General features: G+C 30.2%; 3 protein-coding genes and 1 long non-coding RNA gene across 6 annotated transcripts; 2 read left to right on the top strand and 2 right to left on the bottom strand.

Annotated features, from left to right (window-relative positions):
• The first annotated feature begins 165 nt into the window (after nucleotides 1-165).
• Nucleotides 166-2030, top strand: LOC114165204 (uncharacterized). The gene is made up of 2 exons (XM_085667490.1): nucleotides 166-1120; nucleotides 1213-2030. Exons 1-2 carry the CDS (start codon nucleotides 166-168, stop codon nucleotides 2028-2030), a joined length of 1773 nt encoding a protein of 590 aa, XP_085523616.1.
• A 9333-nt stretch (nucleotides 2031-11363) lies between these two features.
• Nucleotides 11364-12635, bottom strand: LOC146883249 (uncharacterized). The gene is made up of 2 exons (XR_014985316.1): nucleotides 12152-12635; nucleotides 11364-11573 (listed from the first exon to the last, which is right to left on the bottom strand). It is a non-coding gene; the product is annotated as an uncharacterized LOC146883249 (long non-coding RNA).
• Nucleotides 12636-15149: 2514 nt separating this feature from the next.
• LOC114167543 (isoleucine N-monooxygenase 2-like) lies at nucleotides 15150-21483 on the bottom strand. The gene is made up of 3 exons (XM_085667772.1): nucleotides 21116-21483; nucleotides 16043-16645; nucleotides 15150-15893 (listed from the first exon to the last, which is right to left on the bottom strand). The coding sequence occupies exons 1-3, from the start codon at nucleotides 21479-21481 to the stop codon at nucleotides 15270-15272; spliced, it is 1593 nt and encodes a 530-aa protein (XP_085523898.1). The 5' UTR covers nucleotides 21482-21483; the 3' UTR covers nucleotides 15150-15269.
• Nucleotides 17133-20773, top strand: LOC114188859 (phosphatidylinositol 4-kinase beta 1-like). Of its 3 annotated transcripts, XM_085667769.1 has the most exons (9): nucleotides 17133-17343; nucleotides 17499-17588; nucleotides 17699-17803; nucleotides 18262-18396; nucleotides 18648-18745; nucleotides 18829-18933; nucleotides 19848-19901; nucleotides 20018-20161; nucleotides 20380-20773. In XM_085667769.1, the coding sequence occupies exons 7-9, from the start codon at nucleotides 19866-19868 to the stop codon at nucleotides 20455-20457; spliced, it is 258 nt and encodes an 85-aa protein (XP_085523895.1). In that variant the 5' UTR covers nucleotides 17133-17343; nucleotides 17499-17588; nucleotides 17699-17803; nucleotides 18262-18396; nucleotides 18648-18745; nucleotides 18829-18933; nucleotides 19848-19865; the 3' UTR covers nucleotides 20458-20773. The 3 variants fall into 3 exon arrangements, with proteins under 3 accessions (XP_085523895.1, XP_085523897.1, XP_085523896.1); XM_085667771.1 differs by lacking the exon at nucleotides 18262-18396; XM_085667770.1 differs by lacking the exon at nucleotides 18262-18396 and having other exon boundaries at nucleotides 17499-17803.
• Nucleotides 21484-22892: the final 1409 nt, after the last annotated feature.

Below are 22892 nucleotides of genomic sequence, written 5' to 3'. Positions count from 1 at the left end.
GGATCTTCTTCGCCTAATCCAATTGATGACGAACCTATCATTCCAGACATTGTCGAAGACTTTACTTCCGATGATTTTGAGGAAGACAATGCAGACAATCAAGAAATTGTCCCAATTCCTCCTATGGATTACAATCCCTATGGGGAAGTTCAACTATAAGAAGGCATGCAATTTGATTCTAAAGAAGCAACGGTGTCTGCCATCAAACATTATCACATCACTAATGGATACAGCTTCAATGTGGTAGAATCAAAACCGCATCTTTATGTTGCACGATGCATCCATTACAACAATGGATGTCAATGGCGTCTGAGGGCCAGTTATAGTAAAATCCGACATCATTGGGAAATCAAGTCCATTGATGGTACACATACGTGTTTCTCTACATTAATGTCACAAGATCACTGCAACCTAGATTCGACCCAAATTGCTTCCATTGTTTTTCATTTGGTCCGCACAAATCCAAGCATTCGCATCAAAAGCTTGGTCGCTAACATCAAAAGTCGTTACGGATACACAGTCACATATAGAAGAGCATGGATTGCGAAGGAGAAAGCAATAACAATGGAGTATGGTGATTGGGACCAATCTTATAATGAAGTTCCCAGATGGTTACTAGCTGCCCAACAAACCAATCCTGGGACAATTTTTCAACTTTCCGGTCCTCCAGTTAATATTGATGCTGAGGATGGAAGTTCCACATACATTATGGAACGTTGCTTCTGGGCATTTGGACCTTGCATTGAAGGTTTTAAGTATTGTAAACCTGTTGTTCAAGTGGATGGAACCTTTTTAACAGGCAGATATCATGCCACCTTGCTAACTGCAATTGCTCAGGATGGAAATAGAAACATATTTCCTTTGGCATTTGCAATAGTAGAAGGTGAGACAAAGGAGGCATTGATTTGGTTTTTTCAACTACTGCGAGAGCATGTAACTCCTCAGCCAAATCTCTGCCTAATTACTGATAGAGGCAAGGGAATTTTGTCAGCCCTACGATCAAAAGAAGTTGACTGGGAATCAGACAATCTTCACTTTGTCTACTGCATACGTCATCTGGGTTCCAACTTCAACAACCGCTTCAAAAATGCCGATCTCAAGAAACAATTCATTAACTTGGGTAAGACGTTTTCCTAACTTTAAATTCCAGATGCACAAAATATTTCCTATACATAATACTTTTTCATTTCATTTTATATTTCTTTTTCACAGCTTATGAAGTGAAACAACCTATCGTGCAAGCAAAACTTTCAGCTATGAGGTCCCAATTCCCACAAGCAGTAGCTTGGATTGATAAAATCCCCTTACATAAGTGGTCTCAGGCTTATGATGGGGGGCGCAGGTACACGCACATGACAACAAACTTGGCGGAGTGCATGAACTCTGTGCTAAAGGGGGCTCGCTCATTACCTATCTGTGCACTTTTGAAAATTACATTTCAAAACATAAATGCTTGGTTTGTTGAACGCGGCTTAAAGGCAGACTCTATGTTAAGAGCTGGACATCAATATCCAGAAGATGTCACAACCTTGCTCCAACAAAATCAACATAAATCTGCATATTGTCATGTTCAACGCTACGATCGAGATAATTCAGAATTCGAGGTGCAAGAGATATCGAGCCCCCATTACTATCGGCCAAAACCAATCTCATTCACTGTCAGATTAAACGATTGGTGGTGTGATTGTGGTCACTTCCAAGCTAGTCGATTACCCTGTCAGCACGTCATAGCTATTTGTTCTTTTGGTCACATGCCACTTTCAAATTTTATCGATCCAGTTTACACCCTTGATAACATAAATAAGGCTTATCAAGTCCAATTCCACCCCCTGCGAAATGAGGACTATTGGTCAACATATACAGGTCCTAATTTCAATCCAGACCCCCAAACTAGGCGTAAGGCTTCCGAACGACCTCCAAGGACTAGGATCCATAACGAAATGGATCAACCCGTTACGGATAAGCCAAAAAAATGCTCTTATTGTCGCACTGAGGGTCATCATAGGGGACAATGTCCATTTCACCAATAAGTTGTACATTTTTTATTTCAATTAATTTAATTTTCAATGTTTTTTTCTTCTTTCTACAATGTCAAAACTAAGACAATTTTCTATGAACATTAATATTTCTTATGCCTTCATCAACTACAAGTTCAAATACTTTATTCTTTTATGGACCAACAAAACTTTATCAAATGAGAACAAATTATTATGCTCGCCTATGTATCCAATTCTAATTTAACAACTTTGTTTTTCAAAATTTGTACTGTAATCGATTACAATACCATTGTAATCGATTACAATTCACTCGAACAAAATGCATTAACCATGTAATCGATTACACTCCGTCTGTAATCGATTACATTACACCCAGAAAACTGCAACACATGCAGTAATCGATTACAGCATGGGGTAATCGATTACTCAACTAAAAACGTATTCCCCCCCACGATTTCATCTAAAAACGTGCTCCCCCCAACGATTTCCTTTCAATGTCGTTCCCCCCCCACACGATTTCCTTTAAATGTCGTCCACCCCCCACGCGATTTCGCTCGTTGACAAAATCAGATCGAATAACGTCCGGGGGCTACACGATTTCTTCATAACGAAAACGTTCTCCCCCAGAACGTTTTGCCTATTTCTGTAATTTTCAAAAATCTTGCCCATATTCGTAATAAACCATGCTGATTTGCCTAGAAGGGAAAAAAACCGTAAAATAATAGTACTGGGAAAAGAATATGTACCAAAAAAAACCAAAGAAATGACCTGTTTTCCCATATCACCATTACCTATACAATTTCAGAAATCTTAAATCACATAAATACCTTTTCGAAAAGATCCCAATATTTGGTTGTCCTCTCAAACTCTACTTTGGTTCGACAATACCATCTAATTCATAGTCCTGAAACATGTAAATTGTAATGCTGTAATGAAACATAGAAAGACTACTACACACTTAGTATATGTGATGCAACACCAGCCACTTTTTATCTTTATGCAGCCTTTTGTTCTCTTTATTTCACTTTAACTTTAATGACGGACAACACATATCAGCACATAGCAACAAAAAGGAAAAAAAATAAAGAAACACTTTGCAAACTTTGGAAGAGAAAAAGTATTAATGCACTAGGATTCCACATCACCGTACCACGTACGTCATCAACTGTATCTGCACTAATATATAGCAGAAATAGATATCAAGTTTTTTAATGCATTCCATATGCAGTAATATATAGCAAGTCAACATGGCTTTGTTGAACAATTCTAATATAACCAGACAATCACAGACCATCCATATCCAAACACAACTTCCACATCAGAGGCACACCCACCATTTCCACCCTCAGAAATGTTACTCCCACTTTCTAACTTCAACAGCAACATGTGTTGCATATGTTGGTTTCACACGGCAACACATCATTGCACGCCACTCCACAAGAGTAGTCAGGTTAGCATTTTGGCACTAAACTGAGGTTGGCAGTTGGGCCAGTCCCGTATTTGAATATGGCACCAGAATCTTGTTAGTTTCAACAGCCTTTCCTCCCAACAATATCCAAAGGCTAACCCTTTATTCAATCCTTATTGGCATTCTTTACTACTGTTTCCTTGTGGCTTGGATTAGAGGAGCAAGAGCCAATGAAAATAGAACCAAACTATCATCGCTTTTATCTTTTTGATCTTGCTAAGCCTAGGATGGATTATGCAGTTTCTGAAGCATGCAAGCATCTTTTGATACTTGAGAGATGTTTACCACAATTAGATTGGTGGAACTCATAGACTTGGATCTCACTAGAGTATTTTGTTTCCGTAGTGGGATTGGCACATATAGCCTAACCAATCACAATGAATAAGTGGACCCATGAATATAACTAATTCAAACCTTATTCAACTTCTGTCAAGTCAAAAGTTGTTACATAACCTAACATATATCAATGAAGTAAATAGAAAAACATCATATAAATGAACAAAAGGTTCATGAAAGGTCAACATCACTTTGAACCAATTTTGAATGGTTGTTCCGTCTGATAATAGCCTTGGAATGTGCCATGAAAGTTGGTTTTGTATAAAACTCGTGTGCATATCTCAAATATCTATTCTAATATATTATTCATTCATCCAAGATTTGCAATCGAACCTGCAAACAGCTTTTACTTTAGCAGCATCAACGACTTTCACCTCAATAAAAACTTTTGCTTCTCCCACCCTTTCACCTGCTAATTACAAAGGAGTATCAAAGTTTTCAAACCAAGAATCTTCCTTTATACCTAAAACATAAAATATTTCAATCCTTTACAACTAAAACAAAAAATCATTCACCCACCTGTGAAAAACCAAATAGGGAAAAGAGACGTAGCACTTATGTGAGAAGGACCCTTCTTTCTTCTGCTTTGTTGTGACAAAAGAATCACGCAGCAACACTTGTGCACAGCGGAAAAAAAAACTTAGTTCTCCCCATTCAAGATTCTCCCATTTTCCGTAGATTTAGGGTTCATTGTCAAAAATTTTGGAAGATTTAGAGATTTTGGGAGAGTGGGAGCTAGGTTTCAAGACATTTGTGGAGGCAATAGGTTTGAATAGAAATTTTATGAAATTTGGAACGTTCAATAGATTTTGGCAGAACAATATTAATTTTTTTTGTTTTTAATTTATTTTTTTTAGGATTATTTTATCCATGGATTAATTAGTCTTATCCATGGATTTTATTTCCCATTATCCCTATTCTCGTAGATAACTTTATTATGGGTCAAGCTTTCCTATTTTTTTATTTTTTTATTAATATTATTAAAATCAGTGGGAAATTCCGTATGTAATAGCTATTTACAGACTAACTTTTTTCTGTAGATAATTATCCGTGGGTAATTCAGCTTATTCTTGTAGTGTATGAATAATCATTTCTTACAAAATTATAAAATTTATAAGTATTTTCTATAAAATTGTCCATGAAAAATGTTTTCACTACTAAAAACATACGTTTCCCGTCAATTTTGTTTTGAAAATATTTTTTAAAAAATATTTACGATTATTTTATGAAAAATAATTTGCACGAAATTACAACCAATTTTTTTATAAAATATTTTGTATAAAAAAATTTAAAAAAAAAATTGCAAGAAATATATGCAAATTTTATAATCTTATAAAAAATAACTATCTACTAAAAAATTAGTTGTCAAATTATATATCAAATTTTTAGAAAATTCTCATAAAATATGATAAAGTCTAATAGTGTTTGTGCAAAATATTTTAGAAAAAGATTTATAGCAATTTCTTACAAGTTATTATTTATAACAAAATTTACAAATAATTTCTATAATAAATTTTTAATAAATAACTAATAAGAAATATATATTTTATTACTTGTGCATTAAAATCAGTATGGTTTATTCCAGCTATAACAATGGAAAATTTATGAATATTTTAATGATTCCCAATTTTAAAACATTTTGATGATAAAATAATTATTTATACAGCGTTGAAGATTTTATTATTTTTTATAATCATTTCTTTAAACACGTTTTCTTTTCTGAATTATGCTTTTGTTAGCATGTTTGTTTTAGGCCATACTTCTTAGTAGTACTTTTGTTTATTTATTTCAAAATCATGATAATCATGTGCTTAACTTTTTTTTTTATTCATAATCTTACCAAAATTTTGTCGTACCTTTGTGTAAACGTGGACACATGATAAACAGCTGTTCTTATAAGTAATATAAACTTTTTGAGGCAATGACTTCAAGAAGCACATGCATGGTTGCATCGTCAGCCGAATTTTTCTAACCTAGCTTCGTATTTTAGAGCACGATAGAAAAAAAATGTACAAACAAATGCTTACTTATTATCATATTATATATATATATATATATATATATATATATACATATATATATATATATATATATATATATATATATATATATATATATCAAATCAGCAGCACAATGTTTTAAATAAGATAAACAATAAATAATAAATATTACTATCATATGTGTTTTATTGTAACGGTTCAAAGGTTTGAGAGACCTAAACAAACTTAAGAATGAGACCATTTTTGAACTTATACAAAAATATTCATTAAATTGTTAAAATTAATTTCATTTAACATTTTGTATGTATTTTAAATCATTATCATAAGTTTGAGAATCAAATTTATCTTTATCATTACCTACTCTCTTTATTATTGTTTTCACTTATATCTATATTGTTATTATCTTTTCATTCAAATAGCACCCATTTTCTTATATATTTTTATAAATTTATTCATAGTTCATTTCTGTGATGTAATTAAAGCCTCAAATTATCTCTTCTTATGGATTTTTGAATAGCTTTATTTGAATTTTCTATTAGTTAACATATATATATATATATATATATATATATATATATATATATATATATATATTATGAAATAAAAAATTATAATGTATATAAAAAGCTACTAAAAGTAAGTATATAAAAAATGAGTTAAAACAAATAAAACTTAGTTATGATTTTCAAGAAAGTAAACTCGATCGTAGATTTGTAGTTTCTTAAACTCTCAAGTCTCTTTCTCTTTCTAAAGTCTTAATTTTTTCATAAATATTAAAAGTTTATTTTGAGACTAATCATTAATAAATAAATTTAAAACAAATTATTGTTTTTCAACTAGAATCCTAAACCTTAACAATACTAGGCAAAACAAACACATTTCTAAGCATAATAAATAAAATAAAAACAGTATCAACACAAATAGAAAGAAAAACATATTAACAAAAAATGATAACACTACATGAAAATCAATTATTAACAACAAATTTTAGTGACAAAAAATTGTTAGTCACTATAACGACTAATTTAGATACCAAATTAGAGAATAAAAAATTATTGGTTACTAAAATAGTCACTTTTATGAATAAAAAATTGTAATTAATTTTTAAATTGGTTTCTAAAATTTAGCTACTAAGATTTTGACTACCAAATAAAATTGGTCACTGAACATTAACTACCAAGGTTTTTTCTACCAAAGAAATTAGTTTGTATAAATTAGTTTGTAATTAATTAGTGACTAATTTAGTGACCAATTATGATTTATTATTCATAATAGTGACTCTTAGTAACCAATAATCTTTTATTGTATAAATTGGTATTCAAATTGATCATTATAGTAACTAAAAAAATTTTATCAGTGAAATCGGTGGTTAATGAAAGATTTTCTTGTAATGAAATAAAATGATTGGTACACATGAGTAGAGATGTCAACGGGGTGGGTAGGGTACGCGTAGTAGCTCCTCCGTACCCTACCCGCTGGATAAATATTCGCCCTGTACCCGTATCCATATCCGTCTGGGTATCCGTTATACAGGTACTCGTCTATTTTTTTCAATTAATTAAGTTTTATAAAATAAAAAAAAATTACAGTAAATAAAACATAATATTATCAAATATTCAATATTAAAAAAAGAATTGTTTCTTCAATATAAAATATTTTAAAAAAATTATAATTGTATACATTTCAAATTAGACTACCAAATAAAATTCTATGAAAACCAAAACATTTATTAAATTTGCAAACATTAATTAAATCTAGTTCATAAAATTAGAAAATATTTTTAAAGAAATATAAAAGGAAAATAAATATTCAAAATAAAAAAAAAAATATGTTAAATATTTGTTTACTTCACTTTTCAAAATTCTAATGGAATCTTTGATAAACTAATAAAAGTTATAAATACATTAGTTGATCAAAATGACATAAAGAACAAAGATTAAACTAATAAATAATAAAATTTTAACATAGATATTTCATCTTTTAAACTTTCATATATGTTGGATGGTGAAAAAAATTATTCATGGTAGTTAACGGCCAATTTCATCTAAGTAAATAAATTTATTTTCGAAAAAATAAGAAAAATATGTTTTCAATAGCAAATAAAAAAAGTGAAATAAGTCTTCTTTGGAGATTTTCAAACTTTGATTTTAGCACAAAACATAACAAAATAAAATAAAACACAAAAAAATAATAAAATAAGAATGAAGAGAAAATAATAAAAAAAGTAGAAGGAAAAGTCCAATTTAGTTTTAATTATCACATCCCTCCTCATCAGTCCAACCGACGATCTAAAGGTTTTATAGATATCCTCACCTCCCACTCTTTATGATGTGTTACTGTGATCACCAATTTCTTCCTTATATTCTTCATTATAATTAAGACTAACATTACATTGGTATTGCAATGTGTGAATATAAATACACATTTTATCATATGAGAGGGGATCAAAAATTACTTCTCTACACTCCTCTCTTTATTTCCCATCACCACTCACACACTCACACTTTCTTTTTACCTCCTTTGGAAAAAAAATAGACTTATAGAAGGAGGCAAAAAAAAGAAGAAGAGGTAGTTGTAATGTAGGATAAGATAGAGTGACATTGTTAGGGAAGAAGAGGAATTGAAAAGTTTGGAAGGTATGTCATTGTTTATATTTTGATTTATGCATTCTTATTTCTCATTATATTTTGTTTTAATATTGAACACATTTTTTTATTTTACAACTAATTTTGGCATTTTCTTTTAAGGACACTATTTCTACTATTCATAAATATTTTATTTTAAAAATCATTATTTTTTTTTTCATTTCTTTTAGTGTTTGTTCGGTCACTTACGTCGCGTAGCACTTATTTTCAATTTTTTTCTAAAATATATATAAAGAACTAAAAATAAAAAATAGTTTTTCTTGTTTACTCGTTGTGTCTGTCCGGTCACTTGCGTCGCATAACATTCATTTTAAAATAATTCAAAATACCCAAAACTCATAAAAGAGTTAAATTTATAAACAACCAAATAAAAATTTCTCAAAAGGTTTCTTTAAGAACTACTTGATTGATTTTCTAATATGAATGGAAATACATACTAGCGACATCAATCCTTCTCGAATTCACCAAATAAAAATTAATTTTTTTTAAAATATTTTTTTTTTATTTAGAACTACATGATCATGATTCTCCTTTGTAAATTGAGATACATGTGAACATGGTCAATCCTTGTAGGGTTGACTAAAAAAAAGTTTATTTCCAAATAGGTTTCTATTTAGAACTATTTGGTCCATGATCTTCGATTTCATTTTGAATGGAAATACGTAAGAACGAAGTACATTCTTGTCGAACCCAAAAATAAATAAAAAAATATATCTTTTTGTTTCCTTTTGAACAATAATTTCTTATTTTTTGGGAAGTTAAATTTTTTGAAGACGACATATATATTTTTGCACATTTAATTAAAGGAATTGTCTTATATTTTTCAATTTTTTCGTAGTTTTCCATAATAAATTAGGATGGCGACTTCAAACTGTTTTTCCAAAATTTATTTTTGGTTTGTCATTCCATTGCAATTTTATTTGCGACAATGACAAATACATTAAATTAATATATTATAGTAAATAAATTTATTTATACAATTATATTAATAAAATTACAAGAATGATAATGAGTTATAAAATAAAAATAATTACATATAAATATCAAAATAGTATTCTACATTATAAAAATAAACAACAAATAAAAATATCAAAATAATGATAATTGTGTATCTTAGAAACAATTTGAGAGTTTGAGACCATCGAATGAAATTGCATAAAGGAAAACAAATATATAATTAAAGGTATGATAAGATAAATACCTTATAGATCTAAAAAAAAAAATCAAATATCAACCTAGTCCATAGTTAGAGATAACGAAAATTGTTTTAACGAAACAAAAAGAGTTCTTCAAATGAAACAAAGTGAATAATAATAATAATAATAGAATCAAGAAGATAATTTTTTTATATTACCTAGTAAATGAAATTAAGAGTGTTAAGCGTTCTCATATGAAAAAAATATATACAATAAATAGAAATATTAAAAAAAGTAAAAATATTCCAATGAGAAACATAAAAAATATTTAATTGACATAATCATTTGAACATAATTACATAAAGATTTTGATAAGATGAAAAATATCTTAGAGATACGAATGTATTACAAACCAAATAATTAAAAAATTAAAATATAAAAACTGTGTAGTATATATATATATATATATATATATATATATAATAATTTTTGAGGAATTTTAATTAATAAGTAATTCATTCGGTAATTAATTATTATAAAATTTGAAAATTTACAAGAAATTTTCTACGATATTCTTTATGAAAAATACCTGCAACAAATTTTCATGTTAAAAAATTCTTCAAAAATTTCATTGGAAACAAGTCCATTTAAAACACGACAAATGCAAATTTAAATTTTGCAATAATTTTTCTACTAATTTTAAATGTACGAGTCATTTCTTGTAAGTAGAATTCTCAACTGTTTTTCTGAAAAATTTATTTTTTTAATTTTTTAAAAATGTATTGCAGGATTTTTTTTAAGTATTTATAATTTTTATTCTCATGTTATTTTAAATTGAAAAAATAATTTATGAACTATTTATTGATTCATTTTTATTAATATTTTTATTTAAAAAATAAATTGCAAAATTAGTACTTAAAATAGCATAAATAAGAATATGGAAAGGTATACTTATGAATAGTGTAGTCTATTTTCATGATATTGTGAGTAAGTATTCTCTTATGCTATATTTGTTGTATTTTATTATTGCTAACAAGGACACAAACTAATTCATATCGTGAAAAATAAAGGTATATATACACCGTTTATATAATATATAATCAAATGAGACTTCTTTATTTTATCCTTTATATAATAGATAGTATCTTTATTTTTACAACACATGTAAATCCTTTAAGAAGATTATAAACATTTGTTTATATGGAATTAAAAGTCTTTCATTCTTTTTCCTCACTAAAAAATTGATTTTCAACAAAAGAGATCATAAACTCTAAAATGAATTTAAAAATTTATTAGCATACGTGTTTCAATCAGAAAGAAGCCTATTTTATATATATATATATATATATATATATATATATATATATATATATATATATATATATATATATTCATACTTTGTATGTAGACACTTTCATTCTTAACTTGACTCCGAAGTTTGGTTACAAATTATTATATATTATAAATTATAAAGAAGATGGAATAAAATACAAAGTATAATATGAATTATAAAGTGTAATCTGATTGTAAAAAGTTAAACTAAACTAGTTAATTGTAATTAGGGATGTCAAAACGGGCCAACCCGGCCCGTTTTGACCCGGCCCGATTTTGGCCCGCCTTTTACGGGTCGGGCCGGGCTGGCCCGATAGAGTGAAACGGGTTAGATTTTTGGACCCGGCCCGCGGGCTGGCGGGCTGGCGGGTTAACGGGCTGGCCCGCATGTTTTTTTCCATATGTTTAATTTGTGGTCCAAAATCAAATTTCAATTTGTTTCATTCCAATTTTAGTTTGCTGAACATTGTCCCAATGTTATATTACCAAAAAAAATTCTCCTTCAATGAAGAATACAACAACAAGGATTTATTAAACAAGAAAATGAAAATATTAAAAACACATATAAATGATGTTTTGCTCTCTACAAGTCATGAAGGTCACTGCTGTAGCATCAATACAAACCCTTTTTGGATAATGCAAGAAAATGGACAGATTGACTGCAAGAAAATGGCAATAGTTATTTTATCACAGTGGCAAGACTTCTTTATTGATCATCAGTAGGCAAGATTCAGAAACATACATAGGACAGTACACAACTTAATATTTATTGATCACTACGCAAGATTTAGAAACAAAAACATGTAAGGGACAATACATACAAGTTCATTACTAACAGTACTTATACATTAAACATTAAACATCAACATTAGGAGTTGAAAACAGCAACACAATGTCATTATACGGCAACCCAACAACATACATCTTAATAACATAACAAAAACATCTCAATTTGAAAATGAATCTAACAGCATTTTACTACACAAACATGAACAAACAATCCAATTGCGCCATTAACGACAGCAACGAAATTGAAATTGGGGTTGGGGGAAAATTGAAGCAACACCACACCAACAATTACGATTCATAGAATGGGTCAAATCCAAAGAAGGGCAAATTGCAACAACAACAACCAGATATAGACCATAACCCCCAATTATGGGAAACGAATTTTAGGGTTACAAAAATTAGAAATTTAGGTTACAAATCGAAAAAAAGGGAACTAGAACGCGAAAACCTGTCTTCGCGGTGGTCGTGGCTGTCGGAATCGTCCGCGAATCGGAGTTCGATGGTGGCTCTGTGTTCTCCCTGCACTGCGTTCTCTTGCTGCTGCACTCCCTTCATGTTCCTGGCCAGCAACGTGGTGGATGTCACGGTGGAGGAGAGACGCGAAGTGGTGGAGGTCACGGTGGAAGAGAGACGCGAAGTGATGAATGGGCTGCACTGCCTTCGTTCGTGTTCTTGGCCAGCATCTTGGGTGGAGGAGAAATGGGATAGGTATGGTCGCGAGAGAGAAAGGAAAATGGAGGGGAATGGGAAATCTGGCAGAGAGAGCAGAGCACCAAAATTAAACACACACCTCTGCACGTGCTTTTTAATTAAGGCATACGGCCCGCGGGCTGGCCCGTTTTGGCCCGCGGGCTGGCCCGACGGGTTATCGGGCTTGACGGGCCGGGCTGTTTCGGGTTGGCGGGCTGAATTTTTTGACCCGGCCCATGCTTTTTTGGTCGGGCTGGCGGGCCGGCCCGTCGGGCCCGGCCCATTTTGACATCCCTAATTGTAATAGTCGATTCAGCTAAAGTATTAACAAGTTTAATTAATTATTTATAATTAAAATAAAATATTATAGTTACTGAACTGTAGTATTTTTTAATTAAATTAAAACTAAAAGGTAAATTCTGTCGGTAAGGTCAAATACATATTTTTGTATATCTTATAGCAACAGGTTCATAAGTATCAAAAACACATGATAAATGAGGAATAAATAATAGAAAATAATATCGATTTGATGTATACATATAAAATATGAATTCCTTATTAATCTTCATAAAATATTAATAGTTGCGTTTTAAACAAAATCTTGCAAGAAAACCTGTGTAATATATATCTATCATACGACTGTGTCAAGTGACAACTAATTATATGAGAGTTATTGTCTGTAATATATATAATTGTGAAAAATGAGAGTGATTTTTAATTGGTGTACTATATTTTAATTGCATTGTTTGCTAACATAGGATAGCCAATAATGTATAAGTAATGCAAAAGGTCAACTTTGGAAATTAAAACACAAGTAGTTTGGTCTTAATGTCTCTGTTCCGAGGGACATTTAACAATATTTCCTTAAGATCCTTGTTAGTAATCAAACAAACAAATAAAAGAACTAAGGTTTGCCATTCACATGGAATAATTTATCAAATAATAATGTTTGGATGGAATGGGTTCAAATTCTATTTGTAACCAATAAATTTCATGTGGTCGAAGTTCTATTAAAGTTTGTAGATCTGTACGAGAAACTATATATATATATATATATATATATATATATATATATATATATATATATATATATATATATATATATAATATGAACGTGCATATTCATATAAGCATCTTTCAAATAAATTTATACCATAAATAAATGGTTATAATATGAATACTATAGTTCAAGTGGAAGCTGTATTACAGAAGTTGTGAAGATGGAAAATGAGCTCACAACTTTCAAAAACTAAATACAAATGATTCTTGCCTACATTACTTTTAGAGATGACGTTTCTTAACATTTTGTTATTATGGTTGCTGGTTTGGTACATCCCCAGATTAATGAGGTAAAATTTAGTAATTTACTTAAAAAATTAAATTAGTTTATTATAACAACCTTGAATTTAAATAATTTATAAGTTTTTTTATTTTATTTCAAGAACGGGATATTAAAAGTGGTGTTCCATCACCGATTGTCACAAGAAGATCAAATGAGAGTGACAAGACTAACTAAGAACATTATTATAGAAATTTAGGATATTTTTTGGTGTAAGCTATAAAAGGGTATATTATAATGATAAAATACTTTATTTGGCTTTGGTTTTCAACATGAAAACCTTTGGATGATGTTGGACAAATAACATTTTTCTCACTCTTTCTAATTTTATAAAAAGGAGGTTAAATAAATAATGAATTGAAAAAATAATTTTACATTCAACTTACAATAGTTTGATACGTCGTAGTACAGTGACAATACTGGCACTTTTAGGTGTCATTTTTTTATGTTAGAATTCTTTTAAATTATGGCAGTTTTACTTGTCATTATTTGTGTACTGAATACGACGGTCTGAATTGTTATTATTTGTGCAGTGCATTAAATGGCAGATGTTGCGACGTTTCGCATCAGACCACCATAACTTATGACGACAGAAAATGGCAATACCTAAATCGGACATAAGTACAAAATATGACGATCATAAGCATTAGTTTATATCACAAATAACTATTGTATCTAATAAGATTTTTTGTAATGTATTCATGAAATTTAATGTATGTATATTAAAATAAACATACACAAATAAACTATTAAAAAATGATTAATCTTCTTAAATTTATTCATAATAATGACTATTTTAACAATTAATATTTTTTTTACTTTAAAGATTGATATCTAGATGAGTTACTATAGTGACTAACACTTTTTTGTTATTAAAATTGATTATTATTAAAAAAATTTCTTGTAAAATTACAAAAGTGTCACCATATTTTTATATACTACTTTTTTTCTTAAAATCATAACAACCTATCATGCGTAGTTAAATTCTTGCACTTTTGTATATAATGACTTTACAGTATATGTTTGCCATTCATTCTCCTTCCAAATCCATTTACATTTATATTAGTATTAGTTATCTGCTGACTTTTGAGTTTGTTTTAAGAGAATTTGCGTTTAATTAAATGTAACTTTTAAGATATTTATTTTTATCTTAAATCAAATAATTATATAAAATATTGAACTACATTTTAATAAATTATATAAATATTTATTTTGATTAAATATAACTAACATATCTTTATTTACAAAAAGTAAACACAAGCAGATAACCAAGAATATGCAAACGTATTTAACAAACCTCTAAGAAGAGAGAAGAAATAAAATTTGTGAAAGAAAGAAGAGAAACATGAAATCATGAAGAAAAACAACTTTATTGAATCTGAAAAGAATACACTTAAAAGAAGCCAAAAGAGGCGTGAATATACAGCAAAGAAAAATAGAAAAACATTTATATGTCCTTCTTCATACGACATGACAGTCATTTATATCATATATTTGACACTTTGATTTTGGGAACAATATTAGTTGCTTCGGTGAGTTAAAGGTGATATAATTGTGGTGCTAATCTGGGCTTAGCAACTGCCATAAGTGGCTCTGCAAGATTTAATTGATCCTTGGACTCAGCTAGGTTTATTTTTGAAACAGTGGATGGTGCGGTCCAAGTGAAGCCATGGAGCAACCTAGCAAATAACATCACGGTCATTGTGGTCCCAAGCATTACTCCAGGACAACCACGCCTTCCTGTGCTAAACGATATGAATCTCAAATTTGGTTCTGTCAAAACTACATTAGACCCATTAAGGTGACGTTCTGGTTTAAACTTGAGGGGTTCATTCCACACTTTTGGGTTTCTTCCAAGTTCTCTTCTACTTAGTATTACATGGCTAACCTTTGGGATGAAGTAATTTCCCACAGTTGTATCACTCATTGAGACATGGGGAACATTAAAAGCTGCCAAGGGATGAAGGCGAAAAGCCTCTCTTGCACAGGCCTTTACAAAGTTAAGCTTTGCTATATCTGATTCTTGAACCAACCTCTCTTTTCCCACCACACTGTCCAATTCTTCAGTGGCTCGTTGGAGCAAACTTGGTTGGTTTATCATTTCAGCTAGTGCCCATTCAAAAGCATTTGATGGATTGTCCACTGTTGCAATCAGTATTTCCTTCAAGGAAGATTCAGTATGGGTTTCCAATCATCAATCCGTAATATGAATAATAACAAGCATAGAGAAGTGAAATATGATAATGCAAAGGACTAGGGTTTCCAAAATTCATTGCTCATGAAAGCACAAAGCGAGAAGAGAAATATTACCACAATTTGTGTACTAATTTCTTCCATTGTCAATAATGGATTATTGTCGCCATCTTTCAAGGAGATCAAAATGTCAAGCCAGTCCTTTTCGTCAATCTTTCCTGCATCATTCCATTGTTTAACTCTTTCTTGAATGATAGGATCATGATATTTCTTCATGACTTTCAAAGCTTCCTTCACCTTCTTCTGGTGTCCATCCAAGTCAAGTCTCTTCAAACATGGGATAAAATCAGAAATAGAAAAAGCATAAAGATACCTAAGTAAAACAAAGACGGACTCAACATGTTCTTCCTCCTCAAAACCAGGTCCTCCATCCTTTCTACCCTTCCCAAAATACCTTGTATTAAAAAGGATTTTCCTCATAACGTTGCCACAATAATGCCTTGCAACACTCCTGATGTCCACAAGGCCAGTAACATCATTGTTCACAGTTTTGCTTTTGTTGTAGACATAGAACATAGTGTTGTCAGCTTCTTCAATCCTTTTGTCATGGAGCAATAGGTGATTTTGTGAGGAAAGCAAAGCAGTGGTTAAGATTTTCTTCATTTTCTTCCATTGGTCCCCAAATGGCACTAAAATTGTGGTTAAATACCCGCTACGTAGCTACAGTAACATTTACTCAGCTACATTTATTAAAAATGTTACTATAGATATAATATAGTAACATTTTCTTAAAATTGTTACTACAAAGAATATTAATATTAATATTGTAACGTTTTTAAAAAATGTCACTATAGATAATTACACATTTTCTATTTTTAGTAACATTTTTATTTTCATAACTATTAAAAATGTTACTATACATTAATTTTCTAAATTATAATAATGTTTTCTAAATAAAAATTATTATAAGTTATATTTTAAATAAAAGTTATTATAAATTATTAATTTATATTAATAATTATATAATAATATTTTTAAATAAACACTACAAAGAATTAAATTTTACTAGTCAATTTTGTGTAACCGTAAAATTTTAAATAATATTTTTTCGTTTTATCATTCTGTGTAACCGTAAAAAATAATTTAATTGTATAATTGATTTTAATCTACGAAAAAATTAATTTAGGTTACCATTTGCTCCCCCTTTCGTTTTATCTCTCATGCTTTGAAGGTATTCTACACCAGAAGCTAGGATAAAATCTTCTTGATCTAGGGTTCGACATAGAACTTCGTGTGAATATGGGCGTCAGTGTTCTCACTGGTTTCGGCATTGTTGCCTAGCGTCACGCTCCGCTGATTGCTGCGAGAAAGGTGTTCTTGATCGTTGCATTGTTCAACAACCCAAACCTCTGAATCAGGTAAAGATTTCGGTGCATCTCGACGATTTAAGCAATTTCTAGCTGCATACGAGGTTTGTAGAGGCAAATAAATGATTTGTATAGGTGATTTTATTCCTGATCAAAATACAAAGTAGAGGACTTTAAATGTATAAGCTAATTTCTGTTTTGTACAGGATCTGGGTCTGTTCTTCTCTTGGAGTGGGTGCATTCTTTGAAAATGGACCTTTTAGACCAAATGGGAAAGTTCGATTCCTTGATTAAATGTGCGTTTTCTTTGTGGCGAAAGGTTTTCATTTGTTTTGGTTATTAGGTTTATTTGGGAGAAGGGTATTATGCAAAGAGAACTTCGAAGCAAACTGTTGAGATTTTGCAGTGAAGAGGGAAGTCCTTGGATGCGGAGTTTGATTCCCTTGAGGCTAATATCAAGGACCTTGAAGCAGAGGCTTCGTTTTTCAATGCCACAGCTTCTCAAGTAGCGGTGAGGGTTCACTTCTTTGTTTCATTCTTCACTTTGATGATAATATGAATTTGATTTGTGTTTAGGCAATTTTGACGGTGACTTCTGTATTCTGTTTTAGAAATAGGTTGTGGTTTGATTGTTATAACCATTTAGACCATGTTAGAATAAGTTTATGTGAAATTTTTTACCATTCTTCTTAAACTCTGTATTTATGTTTTTGATTTTATGATAAACAAATTGCAGAGCCACTTCCAGTTCTTTTTCCATTTCACACACTTATGTCCAAGCTATTAGCTTTCAGATACTACTTATGCTTATTCAAATAACTTTTATATTTGAAATCAGTCATGTATATTCTAATATAGTGTTGAGTACTAATCTCCCATGCTTTGTTTCGTTGTTTCTTTCACTTTCTGAGTACTAGTCAAAATATGTTTGGATTAAATCAATTTTTTGTGTTTGTTTTACTTTTGTAGGAAGAAACCTATATGTAAACTGTTTCTGAACTATCAGAGAGGGAAAAACATGTAGAATCCATTTATCCTAGTGAAAAGATTCCTATTGGTTCTACAGAAAAACCACCTCAATCAACTATGACATAAAAAACTGAGGTATGATGCTCTTGTGACCCTGGTGAAAAGATTCCTGTTAGTTTCTCACGTCACATGCTAGTCTATTCACAATGCAGTTGTTTAACACGTTGGTTCACTTTCTAGTCTAAATATTTTAGAGCTTTGAACTTGACATCCTTTTAGAGATTTTCTTATGTGTGCTTATTATTCATTGTTATGTGAGTTTAAGCCATTATGTGAACTGAACTGTGTCTTACATATTGCTTAAAATCATTGGGCTTTGATGCCAGATATTTTCCAAGAAGCTGGTCTACCCCTCTGGCTGCGACCATATGAAGTTCTGTGTACTTCTTCTTACACAGCTATTATTGAAACAATTCCAGATACGGTAATTCTATGCTCACACAATTTAAATGTGTTGAAATATCCAAATTTTCGCCTTTTTTATTAAAAATTTTTTCTGCTATCTAGGCTTCTCTACACTCTATCAAAAGTAGATATCCCAACATCTCAAGCTTACGTGAATTCTTCAGTGCTAAGTATGAAGAAAATTCTTCCAGTTTTAAACTTGCCCAGGTAATTTAAAGATGCAGATGCACTGAGTTATTGTAGACTGAACTTGTTGATCTTATTGTTAATACTCTAATTTCACATTTTATTATATAGACATCAACTATGTTTGCACTATTTTTTGTTTAACTTTCATATGAAGAAAAGATATGAACATAAATTATTCTGTTGGGAGAAGTGCTGGCAACACAGTCTCTTTCTAACAGATTTTCTCCTCTTAGGAATTTCATGTGAATGTGACTAATCTAGGAATGGAAACCACCAAACGGGAGTCGGATCCACATGAATTTCACCACCCAATAAAACTGTCAGAAAGAGTGTTGAAAATGTATTGCTAGCATTTGTTGGTTGCTTGTTTGTTAGTTTTTCTCAGGTGGATTTATTGGCCTCCTTTATGTGTTACTTTTCTTTCTTTGCAACAAATCTTTATTTAAACAAAATAAAAAGCGTTGTCTGACACTGTAAAGAAAAATGCTTTGTCGAAAAATTTATTTAAGAAGTTCCTTTACATTCAAGATCTCCTGGACATCTGTTAGCACTGAAGGAAAGAAAAAGTTTTAGGGGCAGTCTGCAATTTTGTAGCTATAGGGAACATTAGTTAAGCAACGGGTTTCTTTTAGGCTTAACATCCATGGACCCTTTTCTGAGATGTACTAGAGCTTATTTGTTTTGATCAGTTCAGTCTGGTTGCTTCTTACTTTACCTTTGTACTTGTCCTTTATTTAATCTGGAATAACTGTTTACAACCATTTGTTTCAATGTTTAAATTTTTAGGGATTATTACTTTTTAAAAGTTGTTTGTTTAATAAATTTGCTAATGTTGACGTGCGTGATGAAGAATACCTTGTTTTTATGTTTAAAATGGAGATGATATCATTTCCGTTATTCTGTTTTATTCTGATAATTTTGCTTTCTTTCAGAGAAACTTTGTTGAAAGTATGGCAGGATATTCCCTGGTGTGCTACTTTCTGCAGGTGTGAAAGTTCTTAGTAATTGATGCTGAGTGACAATTTGAATGATAACACTATACTGTTGATTGTCATTGGATGTTTTTTGTTCAAATTTCTCTTTTTTATTTCTTGTCATCTAGGTAAAGGATAGGCATAATGGGAACCTCCTATTGGATGAAGAAGGTCATATCATACATATTGATTTTGGCTTCATGCTCTCCAATTCACCTGGTGGTGTTAACTTTGAAAGTGCACCTTTCAAACTAACTCGGGAACTTCTTGAGGTAAAACTGAGTTTGTTTGCTTTCTATTATACTCCCCGTATTCAAATGTCCATTTGATTATATATTATATTTCTATCTACAATGAGAAATATAAAGCAGTTCAAAATCACTTAATGAGTCCACACACTCTTTATAAGTGTGCCTTTGTGTTGGTTTATGTAGTTGAAATTGAAATTGTTATTGTTCGTGAGCATTGTTTCTTTTTTATTATTCAACAGGTCCTAGATGTGTTCTTTCGTGTGCCAAAGGTGGAAGGCCTTTGTCTAAGCAAGGCTTCACTTGTTGCGTTGCCATAGGAGATTAAGGACTTGTTTGTTCTTTCCAGGGTTATCCTTCCTCTCTTTTAGATGTTTTTGGTTAAATTAAGGACTTGTTTGTTCTTTCCAGGGTTATCCTCCCTCTCTTTTAGATGTTTTTGGTTAATCTTTTGGTTTCTGAACTCTGATAATTTAGCTTTGGTTGCTTAAATAAATGTAATATGTATCGGCTAATATAATAGTCCTTCAGCATATTTTAAAATTTTGGATTTTTTCCTTGTAATATGTATCGGCTAATATGATGGCGTTGGGACTGTGGTTTTTGTCCTGCCTAATCACGTGAAATTTTCTGTTATTTTTAGTAACATTTTTAACATGTAGCCTTTTTATTAAGAAAAAGTTACTAAAACTTTCTAGTAACATTTTTATAATGTCACTTTTCTATAAAAAAATGTTACTATAAACTTTTAGTAACATTTTAAAAATGTTACATTTTTATTAAAAGAATGTTACTTAAAATCTTTAGTAACATTTATGTAAATGTCTCTATTAATAAGTATAAATGTTACAAAAAATCAATAGTAACATGGGGAATACGTAACATGTGATAAAATGTTACTAAATTTTATTAATAACATTTTTCATGATTTAGTAACATTTTTTTAGTGTTACTGTACATTATATATCTAGTAGTAACGAGATCAGTGCAAGTGGTTAGTGATCTTGATGCAAAAGTTGCATCGTGTTCACTCAAAAACTGTCTGGCAATGGTGGGACATGTGACAGGGATAACATAGGTATTTCCGAGGCGGATGCATGCAATCTCAGTGTTCATTTGTTTCATGAGATTGTGTATCCATCTATGAACAGGTTTGTTTGCAAGCATCTCAGGAAGGTTGCCCACCACAGGCCATGGTTTGGGACCTGGAGGAAGTTTTGGTTTTTGTTTCTTGGACCATTTCTGAGTCAAGCTAGGTATCAGAACTTTTAGCACAATGATAAAGGATACAAACAACCAAAGGCTTTGAAGATTTGACCACAGAAGAGAAGGGGAATGTTCCATTGCTTGGAAAAGACCCTTTTGTGATGGTAAGTATTTGGATACTTTTTTCAATTTAACACTATCTCTTGCTTTAGCCACGGTTTAGAGGAAGTGAATATGATAGATATCTTGGGAGAATTTTGATTAGTATTTATACAGTGTAAAAACATTTACTTTTCTTTTATTATCATTTCCTTAAAGAGAAGTTTGATTAGTATTTATACAGTGTAAAAACATTTACTTTTCGTTTATAATCATTTCCTTAAACACGCTTTCTGTTCTGAATCATGATATCGTGCAGTGCACGTTTTCTAAATTCAAGCCAAGCTTAATTATATTACATATGTGCTCAAGTTGTTTTTTCTATTCATAATCTTACTTACCAGAATTTTGTCGTACTTTTTAAACTTGGACACACAATAAACAGGTGTTATAATATAACTAATAAAAATGTTCTTGTGGCAATGACTTCAAGAAGCAGATGTTGCATCAGCAGAATTATACTTGGCTTTCACTAAGATTTCATTACAAAAGTTGACAAATAGGAATTCATGTTCCTTATTAATGTCCTTGAATTCATACATTACTAAAATTATATGAATTTTTTTTAACAAATTTATTAAAAAAATTATAATTTTTCAATATCTTTTCTAAAAATTTTAATGGATAGATAATTTTTTTTTAAATAATTATTTTCTATAGAATTATAAAATTTAAAAATATTTTCTATAAAATGTTTGTAAAAAATATTTTATATAAAATATTTTAAAAAAATTGATAGTAATTTTTTGTAATTTCTTTTCATAACAAAATTTATAAATATTTCTTATAAAAAAATTTAAAATAAAATTATCTTGAAATATTTTTTGTCAACCTCTAGACTCTTATAAACTAAAGTTTTAGTTGAATAAATTACCAATCCAATTAATTGTTTTAATAATCATAGATACAGTTACGTAACTATCTAAATGATAATGATGTTGTGTACATGATTCAAAAAAAAAGAACAATCTTGCTGTAATCTCTGCATTTGGTTTACCGAACTTTAGAATTATTCAGAGATTATATTCATTACAGATAAATACAACTTCTAGCTAGAAAGAAAATGGTATTGAAATATAATTATCTTAAAACCAACTCACCTCAACCTATTTAGTCAAGATATATTACAAAAAGAATTATTAAATAAAATTAAGTTTAGAGATCAAAATTCAGTTTTAATTAATATTTAGAGATCAATTTAAATTCTAATTCACATATCACTTATATTATTTTATTTATAGTAAAAAGTATTTTAAATATTAAATTTTAGTTTATAAAATTCATTGTTATCTATTTTGAGTACGATGGAAACAAACGCGGACATTTTGTATTGAAAGTCAATTCCACCAAAACTTCAACACTTAGACTGAATAAGCAACAACACTTCATG

The sequence above is a fragment of the Vigna unguiculata genome, chromosome 10 (assembly GCF_037176805.1).
Source record: "Vigna unguiculata cultivar grain cowpea cultivar isolate G323 ecotype 2 chromosome 10, ASM3717680v1, whole genome shotgun sequence".
Taxonomy (NCBI): domain Eukaryota; kingdom Viridiplantae; phylum Streptophyta; class Magnoliopsida; order Fabales; family Fabaceae; genus Vigna; species Vigna unguiculata.
This window is presented reverse-complemented; position numbering and strand designations above follow the sequence as displayed.

Bases quoted from the DNA above. Each gene is read 5' to 3' on its own strand.
- LOC114165204 (XM_085667490.1), top strand. From the start codon at position 166: ATGCAATTTGATTCTAAAGAAGCAACGGTGTCTGCCATCAAACATTAT. The intron at 1,121-1,212 runs GTAAGACGTTTT...TCTTTTTCACAG, and splicing joins GAAACAATTCATTAACTTGG to CTTATGAAGTGAAACAACCT.
- LOC114188859 (XM_085667771.1), top strand. From the start codon at position 19,866: ATGGCAGGATATTCCCTGGTGTGCTACTTTCTGCAG. The intron at 19,902-20,017 runs GTGTGAAAGTTC...CTTGTCATCTAG, and splicing joins TGGTGTGCTACTTTCTGCAG to GTAAAGGATAGGCATAATGG. The intron at 20,162-20,379 runs GTAAAACTGAGT...ATTATTCAACAG, and splicing joins TAACTCGGGAACTTCTTGAG to GTCCTAGATGTGTTCTTTCG.
- LOC114167543 (XM_085667772.1), bottom strand. From the start codon at position 21,481: ATGGAACATTCCCCTTCTCTTCTGTGGTCAAATCTTCAAAGCCTTTGG. The intron at 16,646-21,115 runs GTTACTACTAGA...ATGTTACTGTAG, and splicing joins TAACCACTTGCACTGATCTC to CTACGTAGCGGGTATTTAAC. The intron at 15,894-16,042 runs GTAATATTTCTC...TCTTCCTTGAAG, and splicing joins AAATTAGTACACAAATTGTG to GAAATACTGATTGCAACAGT.